Source organism: Onychostruthus taczanowskii, unplaced genomic scaffold, assembly GCF_017590055.1.
Source record: "Onychostruthus taczanowskii isolate IOZ18803 unplaced genomic scaffold, ASM1759005v1 scaffold37, whole genome shotgun sequence".
Taxonomy (NCBI): Eukaryota; Metazoa; Chordata; class Aves; order Passeriformes; family Passeridae; genus Onychostruthus; species Onychostruthus taczanowskii.
In genome coordinates, this window is record NW_024501126.1 from 793,666 (window position 1) to 814,064 (window position 20,399).

The following is a 20,399-nucleotide window of genomic DNA, read 5'->3' on the forward strand; positions in this document are numbered from 1 at the left end:
TAACAACCTATTGATTCGATAGCTTGGCAGCATTCCTGATTGAGGAGCTGGAGTTTGATTTTTTTTAATCACTTTGATCGTCTCACATGCAAAGGATAATTCTTTTTCTGGTTGAAACATGGGCTGGATTGCAGAACAATGGAGTCTAAGCATGTCCTTGTGTGGGATCCCTGCTGCACCCACAGTCAGAGTGAGCAGTGTGTGTGCTTTTACAGAGGGCTAAGTTACTGCAATCAGGTGTGCAACACACCTGCACAGAGGTAATTGCAATATTTGTCACTACTGAGTGTAATTATGCTGCCCAGAAAGCTGTGGATTCCCCATCCCTGGAAGTGTCCCAGGCTGGTTGCCATGAGGCTTGGAGCAACCCGGGGTAGGGGAAGGTGTCCCTGCCCCTGCCAACCCATGGCAGGAGGTGGAACAAGACAGTCTTTAGGGTCCCTTTCAACCCAAACAATTCTATGGTGATTCTTTGAAGTCTTTATGGAGGGTTTTGTGTTTGCACCTGCTCTGCTGAGCCCCAGGTGCTGCATGGAACAGGTTTTGCAGTGGCAATGCATTTTGCCAGCCTTCCCTCATGCTGCAGACTCATGGCACTGCTGGGTGATTCTCCTCCCCTGCTCTCACTTTCTGCATGCTTCCTCACTTTCCCAAGGTGATTGGGAAAGTTCCCACTGGGACATAAGACCAGGACCCTGCAGGAGCTCCTGGAGGGCTGTGCAGTTTGTGAGGGGGAAGTCTGCCAGAATTGTGGTCCAGCCCCTCAGAGACAACCAGCAGCCAGTCTGCCACTGTCCTGGGATGGCTGGTTTGTGTTTCCACAGGAGTGAAAAAGAAGATTGTGTTTCTGGGAGCAGCGTGTGGCATATGCTACTTGTGCACGTTGCTTTCACACTTTTTGAGAACTTCTAGGAGAATGTTCCAAATTTTATTGGAGGCCAGTGTGGGAATTGTGTTTCTGCTGTTCGATTGGGAAGCTTGCCTTGAAAGAGGCCCAGCTAACTGAGCAGTTAGACTTGGACCAAACAGCTTTTGTCACATCATGAGCCCTTCTGAAAGGAATGAGGGGAACAAAATGGATGGAAGAAATTTGTTGGAAGTTTTCTCATGCAGGTTTGGAAAGAACAGAAACATCTGACGTCCATGAGGAGAACCTGCCAGCTGTGTCCACTCAGGGCATTTTTTAATGCACATGCCCCAGATGGGTCCCTGAACTGGTTGGTTAACAATTCCTACACATTTGGAACAGCCTTTCCAGATGTGTATGAATTGGATTGATCATGCAATGCCCAGGTGACCCTACACCCTGTTGGGAATAAGGTGCTGGGAGAACTTGAATTACATGTTGGTCATTTTCTCATCTCATATATCACAGACTGGAAGCTTTATGACTTCAGAGCTTACTGTATTAATTTTATGCATGAGTGCTTTATTTTTGCCATATGAGATATATCACTGGCTTACTGGAGCAAAATATCATTAGACCTGGAAAAGGATTTGGTCACTTAAACTTTGTCACCAAGGATCATTGCACACAGATTATGTAGGGCTGTACTGTGCCATTTCTCATGTGTTTATTAAGTGATTATAAATATTGAACCGCGTGCCTTCAGGGGACACTTGAGATCTGTGACTGCAGTAACATTTCATTTAGAAGGTGGCACGCACACAGTGATTTGTGCCTCAGCAGGGCCCATCAAAGGGTTTGCCTGGTGAGAAGGCAGAGGTCTGTTCCACCTGAAGGAGCTCTCCACAGTTTTTAGGGATCGATCACAGGTTGGACTCGATGGTCTCAGAGGTCCTTTCCAACCAAAATGGTTCTGTGGTTCTGTTATTGTGCATTTCCTGACATCCTGGTGGCTGGCATCGAGGTCAGGATCCTGTGGCACCCAGGCTCCAGCCCATGCCTGAGCCCTCGAGTGAATCACATCAAAGTACTTCAGCTGCTTTGCTTTCCTCCATCTCAGTTCAGGGTGTGAGCCTACAGTGTTTATTGTTTCAATAATAATAATAAATGGAAATTTTATACGAACCCATAAAATGCAGCTGTTCACCCCGAACATTCCAACTCCTTCTGCACAAGTCATTTCCTGGCATCAGGTGATAGGACAGGGGGTGATGGCTTCAAACTGACAGAGGGCAGGTTTAGATTAGAATCAGGAAGAAATTCTTCTCTGGTGAGGCCCTGGCACCTCCAGGCTGCCCACAGAAGCTGCCTCTGGATCCCTGGAAGTGTTCCTGGCCAGGTTAGACAGGGCTTGGAGCAGCCTGGGACAGTGGAAGGTGTCTCTGCCCATGGCAGGGGGTGGGATGAGATGGGCTTTAAAGTCCAAGCCAGGCCATTCCATTTCCCAGAGTCTGAAGCTGTACAGGACCACGGCTGACCACACCAGAGCTCTTCCACTCCTCAGTCACCAAGACCAAAGAACAGCCCCCATCTCCAGATTTTCCTTTCCATTTGCTGCCAAGACTGCCAGCAACCTGATCCCTTCAGTCAGGTTTTCCAAAACACTGTGTTCCTCTTCAGTCACTGCAGTAGGTTTTATTTTCCACAAAAAATTAGCTTGTAAAGCATCTGCAGGAGAGCTGCTAAAGGCTGGGCCTATTCTGGAAATGGATGCTTCTTTAGGTCCCTTCTTTTCAAGTAAAATTTTATATTAATATGTTTCCTGCTGGATAAAGCACAAGCTGGAATTGTAGCTGTTCTCCATTTCTGGATTTCCACTTAATACCGAACAACTCAGGCCCACCTTTAATTCAGTGATCCACAGAAGAAAAAAACAAACCTGCTGTCTGCCTCTTAAAAGTTAATTAATGCTTCTGCGATTCACTAATGAAAAAGACAGAGATGAGAAATAGGTGAGCAGTAAAGAGCTGCATAAATTCACCAACAAAGCTGACAGAAGCCTGCAATTGTGTTCTGAGCCTGAGAACACGAAGCAATGGGGTTAAAATGATTTGTGACCAGGAGAAGGAAGAATATCCTTCTGTTACATGACTGCATGTAACTTTTATTAGTTTGATGATGTACAGAGGGACTATTTCTCTTGGAAATGGCTTTTTGGTTAACATTTCATTTTCCTCCCCAAAGTTAGCTCTCTTGCAGTGATATGAAACACAGCTCCCTGCAATTTCCTGGCCCCCAACTTTATGAATAGCACTTGTTGTCGTTGCAAATGATCTATTTCAGGCCAGGCCACAAAGCCCTTGTTTTGCAGGTGAGCGAGCCCTCTGCCCTTTGTCGTGTGGCATTTCCACAGCAGGGCAAGGCTGAAAAATTGGTTAATAAAAAATAGCAAGGACAGAACTCATTATAGGTTGCATTGATAGTTGCTTCACTTTTATATCAGCTGCTGCTCTTTAGGAATTTGGCTCTGTGCACTAATTTAATGTCACTAAATTGTCCTGGGTTTCGGCGTGACCTATCTTGATATTGCATTTCCAGCCTTTGGCTCTTTGATATTACTGAGTGCATCCAAATAACACCTGCAGAAGTACCAAGGTCACTTCTACCTGCAAAAGGCACAGGTTTCCAGGGTTTGAGAGGTGATGCAGATGACCTGGCAGTGGATTAAGATACGCTTACCACCACATAGATATGAGAAAATCAGATGGAGTGGCCTCTTGCCATGGGAATAATTTCCTGTGGGGAATGGAGCTTTTAAGATCATGTCTTGGGAATGGGGAGAGATTCCTGCTCCTGTTGGTGCTGGATCTAGCATCTTCTCATGATGCCAGTTTTTACCCCTGCATCTTCTCCAGGTGCAGGTTCTGGTCCAAGTTTCTGTTAGTTGTTTTCATGTTTCTTTGTTTTCACATTTCTTTGTTTTCATGTCTTCTAACCTGCTTGGTTTCTCTTTTCTCTTCATAGGTGACAGAAAGGCTTTGGCTTCAAGGCTTCCCTCCAGCACTGGTGGCCCCTGCACATGGAGGTAGCAGAATCTTTGCTGTGTGTTATGTTGTACAGGTGTTTCTATTCTCAAAAGAGTGTTTATAGTCTCAAATTTAAGGCCAAACGCCATGGTTGTGTAACACTACTTGGGGAGCATGCCTGACAAAATGACAGAACAAGTCTGTGTGGATGTGGGTGGATTTCTTAAAGCCTCTCTGTGCCCTGCTCAACCTTAGAGGTGCAACAGACCAAGCCTGAACAGTGACACTTCCCTTGCTGGGGTAACTCCTTCAGAGGATGCTTTAGTGGTTAGGAATTCAGGTGTGCATCCACCTAAACTTCTATTTTTACGCTGACCTAACCTGCAGGATCTTGTCTCCTATCTGAGAATTTCTTATTTCTGCTCTTAACGTGATTTCACAGAAGCAAATTCCTGTATTTCTGCTAGAAGGCATCACACTCATGGGTAGCATACAAACACTGGGGAGTTTTGGCCTAGGAAGTGATGGCTTTGGTTTGTGATCCACTTTCTCAAATCCAGAAGGATGCAGAGAGGTGGGACTGCAAATGGTGGTTTGGTCCCCATGCTCCAGCTGGATGGAGACCAGCCTTGGATCTTCTCAGAAGCACCCAAGAGGAGCAGGCAGGGAATCCCCATGGTCTCCTGGCACTTGTGCCATGATTTTAGGGATTGTCTTTCCCTGAGTGTCTCTTGCTCCCTTGCCTGGGGCACCTGCACCTCCTTCCATTTAATGTTTTTCATGCTACTGACCAAAGCAGTGAGATTTAGGATTTCTTTTAGGAGGGCTTAGATATCCCATGGAGCTTCCCAGCAGGATCACAAACACACTTTATTATCCAGGCAGGTCTCTATTTGCTTTCCCTTCACGCTGGGAGGCAGGGAGGGGCAGTGCTGTTTGTTTGGACATGCAATTAGCCCAAGTGCTCAGGCCCGTGGCCAGCCAGGAGGATAACCTTGAATCCAGGAAGTTAGGGGAAATTTAAAGCCATCTGCAGCTGCAATGGGTCCCCACACAGCCCTTTGGCTCGCAGCTTCCATTCGTGCCAATAAAGTGCAAGAAGATTCGCAGTACAATGGGAAATTGCTTCTTTGGGTATGACAGTATCTTGACTTAGAAGTGCTTTAACCTTGGCCTCATGCTTCCTGCGGGGCCTGTTTGCTGTGCTGCAGAAGTGCCCACCCCAGCCAGCAATGGATAGGATTTTCCATCTGAGGAAAATTAAACCCCGGAACCTTTACCATCCTCTCGATGCCAGACATGCTCTACCTGCATTAACTTGAGCTTAATGGACTGCAAAACGAGCCTTTCAGCCTGTATGGGAGTGGATTATTTGCAGGAGAGCAAGTTCCTCACATTTTTATCTCTTCCCTTTCCCAAAGCTTTTGTCCTTTGGAAAAAAAAAAAAAAAAAGAGAAAAGGCAAACACAGCCAAACTGTAGGAAGAGAGTTGGGCGCTAGGAAGTCCAGAGAACTGTTTGGGCAAGTTGCATCCACCAAGTCATGTAAATAATGAAGAGCAATGACCATTGCTCCCTGAAACCAAACTGGTGTTTACTAGCCAAGATCTTGGTGGCAGTGTTGGGGATGGTACAAACGCTCCAGGCCACACTTTTCAGCACACCAGCTGAACTCCTCATCCTGGCTTTATTGCAGCCTTTCCCAAAGTCCTCCAGGTAGGACCTGAGGCTGCAAAAGACAGAGCCTGCTGCTGGTGGGATGCTCCTGACTGCAGTGTCTGCTCATCACCTCACCCTGTTGCACAAGGGGCGATGGTTTTACACTGAAGTCAGTTTATACTGGATAGAAGGAAGATGGTTTTTGCAGTGAGGGTGGTCAGGCCCTGGCACAGGCTGCCCAGAGGTGGTGGCTGCCTCATCCCTGGGAACATTCAAGGCCAGGTTGGATGGAGCTGTGAGCAGCTTGGGCTAGTGAAAGGTGTCCCTGCTCGTTGCAGGGGGTTAGATTAGATGGACTTTAAAGGACCCTTCCAGCCCAAATTCTTCTGTGGGTTTATGATCACCTCACATTGTTTGGAAGCACAATTTAAAGCCTGGTGAGCCCCCTTTTTCACCTGCTTCCTTGGAGTTTTGCCTTCCAGATTCCAAGATTTTTTTTTCCTAAACTCTGTAGGCTTGGATTTGGCTGTTTCTCCAAACACAGAGCCAGGGCACCACTGGAATCCCTGAAGAGACAATCCATATGGGTAACAGGATAATCCCTGTGCAAACTGGGAGGGAGAATGGGCTGGTGGTTTCTCTTCAAGCTTTCATGGGTTATCACTGTCAAGACAACAGCAGCATGGAACATTGTGTGTGTTTAATGACCAAAAGTACCTTCACCGTGTCCTTCCCAGTGCCAGATGCCTTACAGTCTAAATGAGGATCTTTAACAGTGGCATTAATTATTACTGAAACCCTGCTTTGTCCCACTGAAACAAGTCTAATAGCTCATGCTTGCTCTGCCTCTCTGCTCCTTTCCCCAGATCACCATCTCGTGTATCTGATGCCAGCATCAGAAGGGCTCCTTTCACCTGGCTGCCTGGGCCACCAGCATGGGGTGATGTGCAGAAAAGGCCAGGCACAGGTACAGGTTCAGCTCCAGGGCTGCTCCATGAGCTGAGGATTGGGAAGGATGCCCTGAAACTGTCAGAGAGCATCACTTGGTGCTGCCAAGTGATACCCAGGCCCTTCCCTTCTTTTGTGGGAGGCCCAGTGCCAAGAAAATATCGGCTCCCAGCTCACAGGAATACAGATAACTAATTGAAATAATTAATTAATTAAGTGCAGATATCTTTTCCCTGTGAGAGTGGGGAGGCCCTGGCACGTGCCATAGAAGCAGTGGCTGCCCCTGGATCCCTGGAAGTGCCCAAGGCCAGGTTGGTCGGGTCTTGGAGCAACCTGGGCTAGTGGAAGGTGGCCCTGCCCATGGCAGGGGGTGGGATGGGATGATTTCTGAGGTCCCTTCCAACCACACCATTCCCTGATTCTATGAAATAGTGGCTCCAGGAGAGCCAGCACAGTCAGAGAACATGAACTCCTGAGAAAGGAGAGGCTTTTTCTGTCTTGAGCAGCCATGGATAAGAGCCAGCCATGGATGGCCTGCCCAAAAGATGAGTCCCTCTCTGCAGATGGGTGCAGCCATCGCCTGCCCCCAGGGATGAGACCAGTCAGTGCTGGCAGGGGCACCACCTCGTTCTGTGCCATCCCAAAGGAGCCTGGCTTAGCTTCTGTATGGGGTTCTGTCTTTCCTTCCAATTTCCTAGTGCATAAATATCCCTTTGTCTGTGTGTTGCTGAGTGGGAGCATGAGCTGGCATCTTCTGAGAGTGGAGGTTTTTAGGTACTGGACTTAGTGATGATAAAAAGATACTTTCTCTTAAAAAAAAAAAGGGTAGTCTATCTACAAATACAAATAAATCCATATGGTGTATTAGAGGGCCCTTGAAAGGTTCCAACCTAAACCATTCTATGATCCTAAATATATAAATACAGGCAATCCCTTTCCATGCCTTCCGTCCCCTGTGTTTTAAAAGCTAAGCTTCCACACCACAAGGAAGCTGGATTCTTGATATATTTTTCATTTTCTCTATTGACTTGCTGTTGCAAACCCATGTCCTTTTGCTGTGTAAAGGGCATTCATTTGCCCTGTATCCACATGGGCCCTCTTTCCTCTTTAACAGCCACCAAAGAGAAACACATTATTGCTCTTGCTGTGCTGGAATCCTGGGATTTGCTCTTTGCTTTTTCCTCTAGCTGGACAGGGGTTGCTGCAGTGGATCTGTTATCCAGGGGATGGTCACCAGGGCACTCAGCTCACTGTGTGCCACTGAAGCTGCTGCCTCAGGAGCCCTGGTAGCATGGGGAGTACCCCAAGCTGGGGATTTTCCCAAGCTCAGCCTGGCTTGGAGTGTGATTTGCAGCTTCCTGGGGGAGAAAGACATTGCCCTGCTGTGCTCCGGAGCTGAGTCATTCCCCCTGGGGTGTGCAGGAAATAATTCTGTAATTATAAAACAATCTTGAACTAATGGCATGTTAATGAGGACAGGGAAAGGTGATGCTCCTGGGATGGGCTTTCCCACTGCTAGGAGAAGGAGGAGGGAACTGTACACAGCTGCTGCATTTGGGGGGCAAAAGTGGCATCACGTCAGTGAGGTTTGGGTGTAAGAACCCTAAGAGGAAGCATTTTCCTGACTCTGGGTCTGTTTCTTCTGCAAAATTCACTGTTGCTCCTGCTGAAGGTGTTGCCTCTGAGCTGTCCACTCTCTGACCTGCTCTTTTGCTCCAGTTCCAGTCCTTTTGGCTCCCTTTTCCAGCCACCTCTGCTAGGCTGTACCATTTCTATCTCCCCTCATTTTTCTATCCATCAACTCTACCTTCCCCTGCCTTCTGCCCTACCAGAGCCCTCTGCTCTTCTTCACCCCTCAGCATCTTCCCTCACCTTTATCCACCTTCTCTCCTCCATCTCCCACAAATACCTGATGTATTTTCAAGAGTGTCAGCCTGGGGGCACGGGGAGGACGGTGCCCACAGAGGAGGTTGTGCTCTCCCATCTGATAACATATGTACCAGGCACCTTTCCCTTCAGCTGGCAGCCTCTGGAAGCCCAAGATGAACCTTTCAACAAGATTAAAGAGATGGTATTAATTGCTATCGATCACGGGTCAACAAATTAAATTGCATCTGCAACTGCATCTCTGAAAGGTCTAAATGAGAAGAGTAGTTAATGGGCCTGGCTGGCCCAGAGCTGTGATTAATTAAAGAAAGAAATGAACTACAACATTAAAAAAAAAAAAAAAAAAGGAGGAGATTGGGATGAGGATTCATTCTTTAGTGTATCTGGAGAGTGCCTGATGGGAATTCAGTTCTGGTTCCACCCTGGCCTGAGAGGGGCTGATGGGAAGCAGAGTGGTGGCGATGGATTTTTGGGGCTACTGGCACCCCCAGTGCTGTGGAGACACTGCCCACCTGTGACTGGCAAGTCTTCCACATAAACAGTGGAAGGTTTCCTAGAAAATGATCAGTGCCCTTCACTTCTCCCTGTGGTCCCAGAGCTGTGGGATCCCTCGGTGGGACTGACACTGCTGGATTTGGGGGAATCAGTTTCCCTTCTACAGTCTGAGCTACAGGGACCTTGCAGACACATCCACAATGGGATGTGCAGGGTTCCCCTCGTGTGACCCAGAGCACGCTCCTGCTCCCTGTGTGGGCTCCTTGGGGTCAAGGGGTCCCCCCCATCTGCCTCTTCTTCCCATTTATCTTCCACAGTGCTGTGCAAGAGTGAAGGGCAAAATCCTGAGCACTCCCATGTTCCTTTGCAACCCCCCTGCTCTTGCCATGTCATTCCAGCACTGCAGCATCCCACAGGCAGCTGGGACAAAAGTACTCCTGGGTGGGAAGAAGGGTGCTACTGTGACTCCTTGGGAAATAATGAAGTAGCACAGCATGGAATGGAGATGGTGCTTAATTAATAACGAAGAAAATAATAATATGTGGCACGTATAGTGCTGTACTTGTTCCAAGCACTGTACAAACATTAACTACAGTAATTAAGCTGTAATTAATTAGAGTAACTACTAATCAGTGTAAATAATGATGCATCTGGAGGTATCAAAAGGAGTTTGTGAACTGAAAGCAAATTTCCATGTTCAGGAAATGGCATCAAATATAAAATGGCACCAGTAAAAGTAATAAAAAAGCAGATGGAGGTTGAAGTGAGAGCCTGGGAGCTGTGTTGGCCCATGGCAGCTCCACAAACGGGAATCCTGGTTTGGCAAAGCAAAACTGGTTGAGTGAGTTACTCCTGAGACACTCCCTGAGCAACCCATCCCACCCATGGGATTCTCATGGCTACTTCCAGGCTCCCCACCTCCTCTTCCCACCCCAGCTGCACTCACCAATACTGTGAAGAGGCAGGAGCTGGAGCAAGGGATGAGATGGGGAATTGGGAGCTTGAGGGGCTGATGAGCAGCAGAGTAAAATACACCACAAATATGTAATTCTGGGGTTTTTTTGCTGGTTCACACACTTTATATTTAACAAAATAATTTTTTAATAATATAGTCTTTTACACATCAAATATTGTTTCTAGGACCCCTCCCTCCCATTTGTACAGATTTTTTTTTTCTCACTAGTTTCAGGCACACTATTGTTTGAAAGTTTTGAAACTGGATAGTCATTGGCAGGCAACAGCTTACAAAGAAATGTGGCGATGACGCCTCGAACGGAACCAGCTCGGCCTGCAGGGAGCCAGTGCTCAGCCACAGACAGCAGCTGCTGTGCCAAGTGCTCCTCCCACCCCTGCCCTCCAGGAAAACACCAAAATGGGGAAGAAAAGAAAGTATAAAGGCATTAGTGTGTATAAACTGAGCCTGATGTGCTGATCTGCTTCGGTGAGGATGCTGTGGAGAGGATTTGCTGCTGTCACTGTTGAGGGCAGGTGCTGGACTGGAGCCCGAACTCTGAACAAAATGAGCACCGCCACCCCCATGGACTGAGCAAACAGCAGGGAACCAAGCGTGGACAGACAGGGAAAGGCCCCTGTGCTCGCCTGGCCAGGCAGGCAGGGAGATGACACTGGTGGCTTTTCTTTCACAGTATGGCCTGGAAGCTGCGGCCTGAGAAGGCAGGAGGTACCAGTGCTGGAAAGCCTGATGGGGACCCTTGGCTGCTGGGACCTCTGCTCCTGGCAGGCAGGCACAGAGAGCAGCTGCTTTTGAGAGACAGCCCTCACAGGAGCCCAGCCCAGCCCTGCTGCACCATGGCTTGCTTTGTCCTTGGCAGTGTGGGTGCAGCTCCCTCCCACTGCAGCAAAGGGTCTTACCTGCCAGCTGAGCCAGTTTAGTGCTCCCACAGCCATAGGACATTCCTGGAAACCTCCGCAGTGGGGTGATCCCGTATTTTAATAGTGACCTGCTGTCGCTGAAGGCAATGAAACACTGCCCTTGGCTCCAGTGAGAGCAGCCTCGGGATGGGACAAGGCAGGTGAGCAAGTGCTCAGCCAGGAATCAGGTTGGGCCCTCTTCCCTCTGCTCCACCACCAATGCCCCAGCCAGGAATCGCACACAGACAAGGCAGGTAAGATGTTGCTCTCATGGAGCACCTTCTGGTTGGCTGCCCCAGCCTGCCCATGCAGCAGCTGTGGGCCCTGCTCCCATCAAGGTCACATTGACTGTGTAGGTGTCTTCAACTTTATTGTCCCCACTCAGTGGAGAAAGTGTAACACAGATACAGCTTTGTGTTGTGGCTGTCCAGTCTGTACTTGTGTATCTGCCTCGGTCCTGCTGCAGGTTACATTCCAGCTGGGATTTTTTAAACCCCCCCATTCCTTGTAATTTCTACCTCCCTCCTGTCCTTAGTGCCACCTGCGCTTACAGACACAATACAAATGCTCCATCTATTGCTCCACTCGTAGCTGTATTGTCCCGATGATCCCAGCTTAGGAAGAGACTTAAAAAAAAAAAAATCACAATAGCAAAAAACCTTCAAATAAATAACTGTGAAAAACCCCACGATCCACGCTGTAGAAAGTGAGAGCCGTGAATCCATCCGTGCCTCGGAGGCACGGCCAGGCCAGGAACGTGCGTGGGCTGTTTTCCTGCTGTCCTCCCCCGGTGACTCCCACAGCAAAGCAGACACCTGGACACCGGGAGCAGAGCGTGAACAGCGGGACAGGAGCTGCAGGGGGCACGGGGACACCCTGCCCACAGGCACCGAGCTCTGCTCACGCGGCACCCGCGCAGGGCCTGCCGGGCACCCTGCTGCGGCTGGCAGGAGGTCGGACACTGGGCAGCATTGAGGCCGTTCCTTCATCATCACCATCATCGCCATCACCGTGAGCGGGCTGTTGGCCAGGGGCCGCTACAGAGCCTGCTTGCCCTGGCACTCGCGCTTGGAGCACTGCGCTGGCTTCCACCAGTCCCCGTTGTGGCAGTGGCAGATGTTGCAGTCGTCCACCTTCACCTCGATGCCCGCGGGGATGATCGTGGTGCCCGCAAAGCAGTTGGGACCTGCGGAAACACACGGGGGTAACAGGATAAATACTCCGTGTTTGACTGGGGGCAGCACTCTGCCCCGAGCCTGGCACAGGCAGGGACCCGGTGCCAGCCCCCTGCTGTGCTCTGGCCGTGCCACCAGCACTGCTGACATCTGCAGCAATGCTCCCACCTTGCTCAGTGCCCAGCCGTGGAGCCACAGTAATCCCTTCTCATTTTTTGGTTGCACTCAGGCACCAAAGGGGAAAATAAAGGCCTTGAAACTTTCCTCTCTGTTTCTGCACCCAGCCCCTAGAACAAATGGCATTGGCAGTCAGCTTCTTCTACTTGGCTGACCACTAATTTAGTACCTCTTTCTCCTTAAATTTTGGCTGCAGGATGGACAGGACCATGAGGATAAGCATGAGGACACAGCCCAGCCTTTACTGCTCCAGTCTGGAAAGGCTGCAGGGAGCTGCAGGGTCCAGAGCCAATCCATCCCCTAGGGCCATTGGCAGCCATGCTCCAACACCAGGTAACCCCAAGGACCTCCACCAGCTTGGAGCTATTAACCAAAAATTATTTCTTGCATCACCTCTCAAATTAGCTTTCTGATAAAATCTTGGTTATTCTCCTCAAGGGTAATTCCTTTAATCTGCTTATTATTGCTTTGGGTAATTTTTTTTTTTTAATTCTTTATTGCATAATATCAAAGCTGAGCAGCAAGTCAGCAAGGACCTTATTTCCCAGTCACAGAATGGTTGGGTAGGAAGGAATCCTAAAACCCTTTTCTCCTCCTCATAAAAGCCCCACAAATATCCACTGCCCATCTGTCCCTCTGCAAGATTTCTCCTCTTCCCCTCTCACTCCTTCACTGCTTAGTGCCAGGAATTAATGTCAGAGCCACACAAAAAATTCAAGGCAGTCACACTGGTGACATGGGGGAAGCATAAAGGCATTTGAAAAGTGTTTTGTGGCTCGAGTGCTGCTCTGAAATGTCACCCCTTGACTGGCCACCAGTTTTAATCTATGCCTCCAGTGCATGAGGTGCATTCCAAAGGTGAAAGTGTGTGCAGACATGGAATTACAGGCAAGTTGTTCCTTAAGGCTTAGGTTTAAGGCTGGGAAAGGGAAACAGGGTCCCTCAGGAGGCTGGAAACAGGCTGAGCTGTAGCCAGCCAGTGCCAGGGTGCCACGTTTTACACTCTCAGAGAGCTATTTATGATCCCTGACCTCAGCAAGGTGATACTCAGGAGCCTCTGTTGAACAGGCCACGAGTCTGGCAGGGCTGGGCTTAACCAGATAATCCAGGGTGCCTGAGTGTTACTTGTGTTTCAACACCCTCCTGCCTTCATTAAAGGCCCCTTCAAGCATGGCTCTACAGCAGCATTTCACATCCATCTTCATCAGGCCATGACAGAAGGGCCGGAGGAAGATGCCTGGGATGGCTCCTGTACAGAATTTGGGGTGACAGGGGTAGCCCAGGACTGCTGCTTCTCCATGGGCAGGGTCTGGGAAGGCAGGCTGTGGGACTGGGAAGGTCTGGGCTGCTCCGTGCTGCCTCCTCCTTGGCTGGGCCAGCATTGAATTCCATCAGGATTCCAGGAGGAAGCTTTTACTCCAAACAAGGAGATGGCACTGCACGTGCTGAGCCAGAGCCCAGGTGGAGCAGCCCTGTGAGTGGGGATGTTTTCAGGCTGCTGTGAGCTGGGCCTTGAGCTATACAAGCTCCAAAGAGCCCCTCCAGCCTCAGCCATTGCAAACTGCAAAGAACTTTAAAGCCAGGAGCTACCAGGCAAGAGCATGAACAGAACAGCCAAACTCTACATTTGCACACATGGTATCTGTGTTTTTCCTTGCAGGCATGAGGTTAGAGCAGTCATGACGTGTTTTGGTCAGGACCTGAAGATTTCCCAAATTGACATCTGTCTGGAAGACACCATCCTGGTTGGAAAGGCTGTGATTCCAACTGTGGTATGTCTCTGGCAACCCAGTGAAGTTGTCACACTTTCTCAGAGTCTTTGAGTCCCTGTGCTGGCTGTGCCACTGCCTGTGCTCTTCACCTCTGGTTTAATTCCCTGTTTCCTGGAGCCTGGTGGTGGGGGGTGTGTTATGACCCAGCAAGGGCATCACTGTCAGGTCATTTGCTGCTGTTAAATGTCCAGGGTTGAAATGCCATGAAAATTCCAATAACTGCAGCTAGCTGTGTCTGAAGTTGGAATAACTGCCTGGGATGGCAGGTTAGTGGGGTGCTCTGACTGCCTGTCGATGTCCGGGATGCCCAGGATGAGCAGCCTCCACTCAACAGCCTGCCCTGCACTCCCACGGCAAAAAACCCTCCTTTTCATTGTAATATAAACAAAGGAGCTTCCTTTGGAGATGAGGGTGGCAAGGAAAGGGGAAGATCATCTCTCTTGTTGCCCTGCCTGTTAAGCAACTCATTTGAGAGGCCAGCGCTGCCTCCACACCCACGCATGTCTCCAGACGCAGCTTTGTCTGGATTTACAGCACTGCCAGCCCATACCAGGGGCTGGGAACAGCTGGGAGGCTGGCACTGAGGAGCCAGCAGGTTTGCTCACTCAGGTGGGTCAGCTTTGCCTTCCAGACAGGCTCTGGACCTCCCTCATGGGACTTTGGCACCTCAGTGCTGCAGGGATCATGGCCAGCCAAGGGTGATGGCGTTGGGGCTGGCTGATGGAGTGCTGCCAGTTGGGAAAAGGTTATTTTTCCTTCATCCTGCTTATCAGTACATTCCTTGGCTGCCCTTTCTCCTCCCAGCAGCCCCAGTTATCTTCTCCCTCATGAGCTTCCCCAGCAGCTCATATAGAAATAAAATAATTAATAAATACCATTCACTAATGCCCCAGGACAGGGAGGAGCAGAAAGCAGACACTCAAGAGAAGAGGAGATGGATGAGGGGGATGTGCTAAAAACATCACCTGCACCTCTGAGGTCCCCATGGAGAGGAGATCCCTTATTCTGGAGACAGCAGTACAGCAATGTCCCTGTCCCAGCCAGGGACATGGGGCAACTCTGCAAATCTGTAATTAAACACTAATGATCTGCCCCTCTGATCCCTGGTATCTGTTGAGCCTGGAAGGACCTGGCAAGCATCTCTAAAGGAAAATCCTTGGGATACTGCCCCCATCCCAAAGGGATAAGGCAAAGGGGGAAATGACAGCTATGGTGGGGAAATCCCAGAGGCTGCCAAGCCAGCCCTCGCTGCAGCAGCACCGAGCATCCCTGGGCTGCCCAGGGAGCTGCTGGCAGAGCTGCTGAACTGAGGGAAAAATCACAGCAATTTGGTTTGCTTGCTTTCTTCTTGGCTTTTAGCAAAATGGAGGAAAACATGACTCAGGGCTCTGCTGACATCTGCCCTCCTGTGAGATGTTCTGCCTCTCTCCTGATGGACTTTAGTAATTTTAATTTGGGCCAGCACTGCCACTGCTCTGGGCCTTTTCTTTTCCAGCACTCCCAAAACAGCCCCCTCTGCACTGCCTGAGTGAAATGGTTTCTTTTGCTCACCACAGTGAGCTGGACAGAGCTTTATTGCATCCTCTCTCTCCCACTGCTCCCCCATCCCTACAGAAACACGGATTTCTAACAGAAGGCAAAATTTCCACACTGCATGTGTGATAATTCAGCTTAAATTGCCACTGCCTGAAATCCAGTTTTCCAGCACAATCACTACCAGCCAGTCCCTCCCCCTCTGCTTTTTCTTCCTCCCCCATTTAAACTTCTCCCACTTGCACATGGAAAACTGGATCCTGTTTGTTCAAACTGGGATGCAGCAAACATTGCACCCGCGGTGAAGGTGTGAAAAAGAGGCACTCAGAGAGGGAGCCTGCACTGCTAAAATCCAGGTGAAAATGTGCCATGGCACAGAAAATGCTGCTTGGCTGGAGCATAAGTCACCAGGGAGTTTTCCAGAAACTTTGGGATTTATAGAGCTGGCAGCTACTGGTGGAGATAACCTCCAGCACCTGGGGATCTGCATGGCTGTGCCATGTGCCTTGGAGGGGCTGCAGCCCTTAAAGCCACAACCAGAACCCACAGCAAGAAATCAAGTCCTGTTTGTTTTGATTTGGTGGGTTTTTTTTCTGTGCAGCAGAGCTCAACAGACTCTTTTAAATTCTCTAATATTCTTTTCCCCCTCCCAACATTTCAAAAGCTCAGGGCCGCAACCCAGCACTGCCCTGAGCTTTTCCCACTGTGGCTGCTTGGACTAACTGGATGAGACCAGGGTCTGCCAAATCAATGCCAAAACAAACCCCCAAAGAATGACATAGAACACCAGTATGGGTTTTTAATTATCATTCCAAGGAGGAGGCAGCTCAGAAATGTCTGATGACACGTCAGGCACATCAGGTTACGTATGATAATAGCAGCAGGAACAAGAAGCTGCTTTGGGCCAGGGCTGTTGTCCTGCTCTCGGTAAAAGCATCTTAAACCACAATTGTGACGATAACAGGACACTAATCACCCTTTGCCTTGCTCAGGGAGACTGATGGGAGAAGTTTGCTGCTCCCACAGACAGTGTAATAGTGAAATTTGCTTTGCTTAACATAGTTAATACTCATAAAAGCCAGCAGTACTCCAGGCTGTTTGCTAGAACAGCTGTGAAGATTTTTATGGAGATGTATTAGGGACATTCAGATGCTGGTTTGATGGGAGAGATGTAAAAAAAAATCATATTTGGTTTGTTGTTTGGGGAGAACGATGTGAAATTCTGCAAGCATCAGCTGAAGATCAGGTACTTGGGTGATGACCCTGCTCCACTGCACCCCTGTTCCAGAGGGAATTCAGGGGCCAGGCTCTCTCCCACACCATGAGCTGATGCCTTGGAGCCACTCGGTGCAGAGCAGCAGCGTCCCCCCAGCTCCCTGTGACTCCTCAGATGGTTTTACTGAACTCAGCAGCTCTGCCTGTGGCTTTCAGCAGCTCTGAATTTAGCTTTGTGTGTGCAGAGAAGCAATAAAAGGAAATCAAATGTTAATCAAACAGCAAGCACGGATCACTTCAGGCCAACAGTGATATTCAGATGTGCCCTGAATAGCATCCTGCCCCAGACAAAGCTCATCGTCTCCACGAGAACTTCTCATTGTGCAACCTCTGATTCCAGCAAGGGAGGTAGCTTCCCCTCAGTAAAATATGTCTCCTGCCACTTCTTTGAGAGCCTCCCCATCCCCTTAGGAAATACTAAAGCTGACTCCAGGAGAATTTAGCTTATTCAGTCAATGGATTCCATCAAGGAGAGAGGTGCTGATGGCTACGCTTATCTGCCTAGTTAAGACAGCTGCTAAATAGCAGCTCAGTTCAGCAGCCATCCCTCACACTCCCAAGTGGTGTGCCCCACAATTGAAGTTGCAAGAGATAAGTGCAAAACTGCTGTTTCCTGACAGTATTTAGGAATGGATACCTTCTGGAACATCCCCCTGGATACTTGCTCAGCTGAATGAGGCTCGATGACTTTGCTTTTGGAGCTCGACCATGAACACAACTGGGCATGGGGGTTTGCTGTTGGCAGTGTGTTTTGGCCTGGGGGAGGTGTTTCTACTGAGCATGGCCAAGGGTCTTCCCAGTGGGAAGGCAGATTTTCCTCTGCATGTCTCCACAAAGCAGGCCTCTCCCAGGCTTCACCATGACCGTGCCACACCACAAGCCATGCAGTCTCCAGCACTGGTGTCTGGTGCTGAAACAACCCCTTGCAAAGCAGGGACCAAATGAGAATGACACTTGGAATCCACACAAGGATGCTCATGGATCCCCAACAGAAAAAGAGGAAAAACACAGCAGAATCCCCACTCTCTGTCACAGAAACAAGAAATTGCCTGTGCCTGCATCTTGGGGGGACTTCTTCCATGTCCAGGCTGAACTCTGCTCAGAAGGGAAGGAAAACCACCATCTTGTTTTTAATGATGGCCGCCGTTTCTGGAGGTTAACACCGCTCCTCTCTGCTGATCCTGCAGGATCTTTTCAAATGTTCATTTAGCTCTGGCAATGCTATTTATGTGATCACTTCAGATTGGGAGAAAAGAGCTCAATTTGTGGCTTTAATTAAGGAGTTGGGGAGGGAAGAAGTCCTGTTTTCACTGCCTGCTATGGAGAGTGCCAGCCCCGCTCTCTGGGGGAACGAGGAGGCAGCGGGCAAAGCAGGAGGTGAGGCACAAAGAAATCAGCTGGTGATGCTGAGCTTTGCCCTGCTGGAAATTAAATTTGGTGACACTCTGCAGGGGCAGCTGAAAACCCCACCCAAAGAAAACAACCCTTGACTTTCTTGTGTTAGAAGGAGGCCAGAGCTGGAGATCCTGGCTCGGAGCATGGCTGAAGCCTGAGGGCGCACTGGGAACAGGGCTGCCATGATCCCAGGATGTGGGGCAGTGAGTTCTCACCCCAGTAACCCCTGGATCTGATCCATGTCCGCCACTTCTCAGTGGTGGCAGGAGGGGCTGTGCTGTGGCTCTGCTGCTCCCTGCTCCTGCAGGTGATGTCCATTTTCTCCAGGCTACAGAGCACACAGCTCCTCCCAGTACAAACACCAGGAGAAAAGAACCCCCTGGACTCCAAAGTCCATCATCGCCCAGCCACCCAACCTGCACAGAGACTCCTGCAGGGCTGGAAATGGGACTGCTTCAGGTCAGTGTCCCCATCCTGATCACCGTCAAGTCTGGAAGCTGCTTCTCAGCCTGCCCACACTCTTAGGCAGCAGTGAGCTCTCCTGTGATGCAGAGACTGCATCAATGCATCACCCGCCCCTTCAGTAAAATCTGTATGTGCTCCATTTTCAGGAGCACTAAGACCTGAATCTACCAACCCATGCCAGCCTGAGTCCCACACATTAAACCTCCCTCCCTCCAGTGGGCCAGTGGTGGCTCCAGCACCCTTCCAAAACCCTGCCATTCAAAAGCTCAGGAATTGCTCCATTCCCCTTTTTTTGATTGCTGTTGATATTGTAAAATACCAAAAGAAAGTCTTGGCCTCAGTCAGTTTAACCCCATTCCCCCTTGTCCTGTCACTCTGTGGCTCCCAGCTGTGGTAACAAGTGTCTCCTCCTTGAGGTGACTCCAAGATGGGAGGTTCACTCCTCCCCTGCCACCCTGTCCAGCCAGGCAGGGAGAGCTGGCTGTGCCTAACAGCTCCTGGCGTCATCTGGTGGTGCCTTCTAGATGTCCATGAACTCTCAGTCGTGTGCACCACTGCCCCGAAGAATTACTCTCCTCTGAAGCTGATCTGCAGCTCTTTTCCATCCTTCCTGCATTTTTCTCTGCTTAGAAGTCAATGTTAACAGCCCTTCTCAAGTACTGCCTATTTACAGGAGAGATTTTTCCATCCATAATTCACATCACTGGGTGCCTGGAGATGCCTAAAAGTTATTTAATCTCTGTATTAAAATATATATATATCTGCAGTATCCTAGTCCAAATTAAATCCAAGTGGCTCACTCCACGCCAGCCCTCCATCATTAGAAGGAATGCATTAAGAAGGTGAGGGGGAGGTGAAAAGCTCAATTCAGGTCCATGGGAGCTGTTCCACTGACTTTTGCCAGCCATGCAGCCACACAACAAAGAAAATATAACACAGCAGCAGCTCCCAGCCAGCCCAGTGGGACAGGGACCTCCTGGTGGCCCCACATCCCCTCCTGGCGCTCCGCACACAGAGGGGGTCACATCATCCAGGCTTTGCTCAGACAATCCCCAGTACCTGCTGCCTTGCAGTCTAATGAATGCAGGGGCTCCAGTCGAGTTCCCTAAATCGTGAGCTGGCACCCAGTGACAGAGACTGATTTAGGCCTCACCGCTTTGCACTGCAGTTAGAAAAATACTGATGGCTCGTTATCCGTCTTAATCAGCAGCAGCAAACAAATGAGGGACAGGGAGACATGCAGAAGGGAATACACGCATTACTCCTCCTTATTGATAGCACAGCTACTTAATTTGATGTGGAGATGTAACTTGAGGCATCACTAAATAGTGGAGCAGGGACGTTTTGGTGCAGGGAAGATCTATGGGTGCAATTTCAAAGCGTCTGTTTGGCAGCCGTGACGTCCATGGGCACCGACACCGATCCCAGCTCCGCGGACAGGCTGGACACCATCCCTCACCAAGACAGATGAGGACAGTGTCCCTTCCACAGCTAAAATGCATCAGCTGAAAATGGTGGAGCCCCACCCCACTCTTCACCTTCTGTGCTTGTGGGATGAGCTGGACAACAGGGGGCAAACAGAATCCCAGAATGGTTTGGGTTGGAAAGACCTTAAAGCTCATCCACCACCTCCCTCTGCCATGGGCAGGGATACCTTCTGCTGGACCATCTGCTCCAAGCCCCATCTAACCTGACCTTGGACACTTCCAGGGATGGAGCAGCCATAGCTTCCAGTGTCTGATGGCTTCTGGATGGTCCAACCTGCCCTTCCCTGGGCCCTGCCCGTGCCGGGGCAGCAGAGCTCTGGGTCAGACCTTGGCACAGCTCACTTGGGGAAGGCATGTGGAGATGGTGGAGCAAAGCTCATGATCTGG

General features: G+C 49.7%; 1 protein-coding gene across 1 annotated transcript in view; it reads right to left on the reverse strand.

The window, feature by feature from the left end:
* Positions 1-9,944: 9,944 nt before the first annotated feature.
* The window catches only part of VWC2L (von Willebrand factor C domain containing 2 like), a 46,346-nt gene continuing 35,891 nt past the window's right edge, over positions 9,945-20,399 (reverse strand). Inside the window, exon 4 of the mRNA XM_041411850.1 lies at positions 9,945-11,919. Within this exon, the coding sequence (XP_041267784.1) occupies positions 11,771-11,919 (149 nt within the window). The 3' untranslated portion in view covers positions 9,945-11,770. The remainder of the gene's footprint in view (positions 11,920-20,399) is intronic.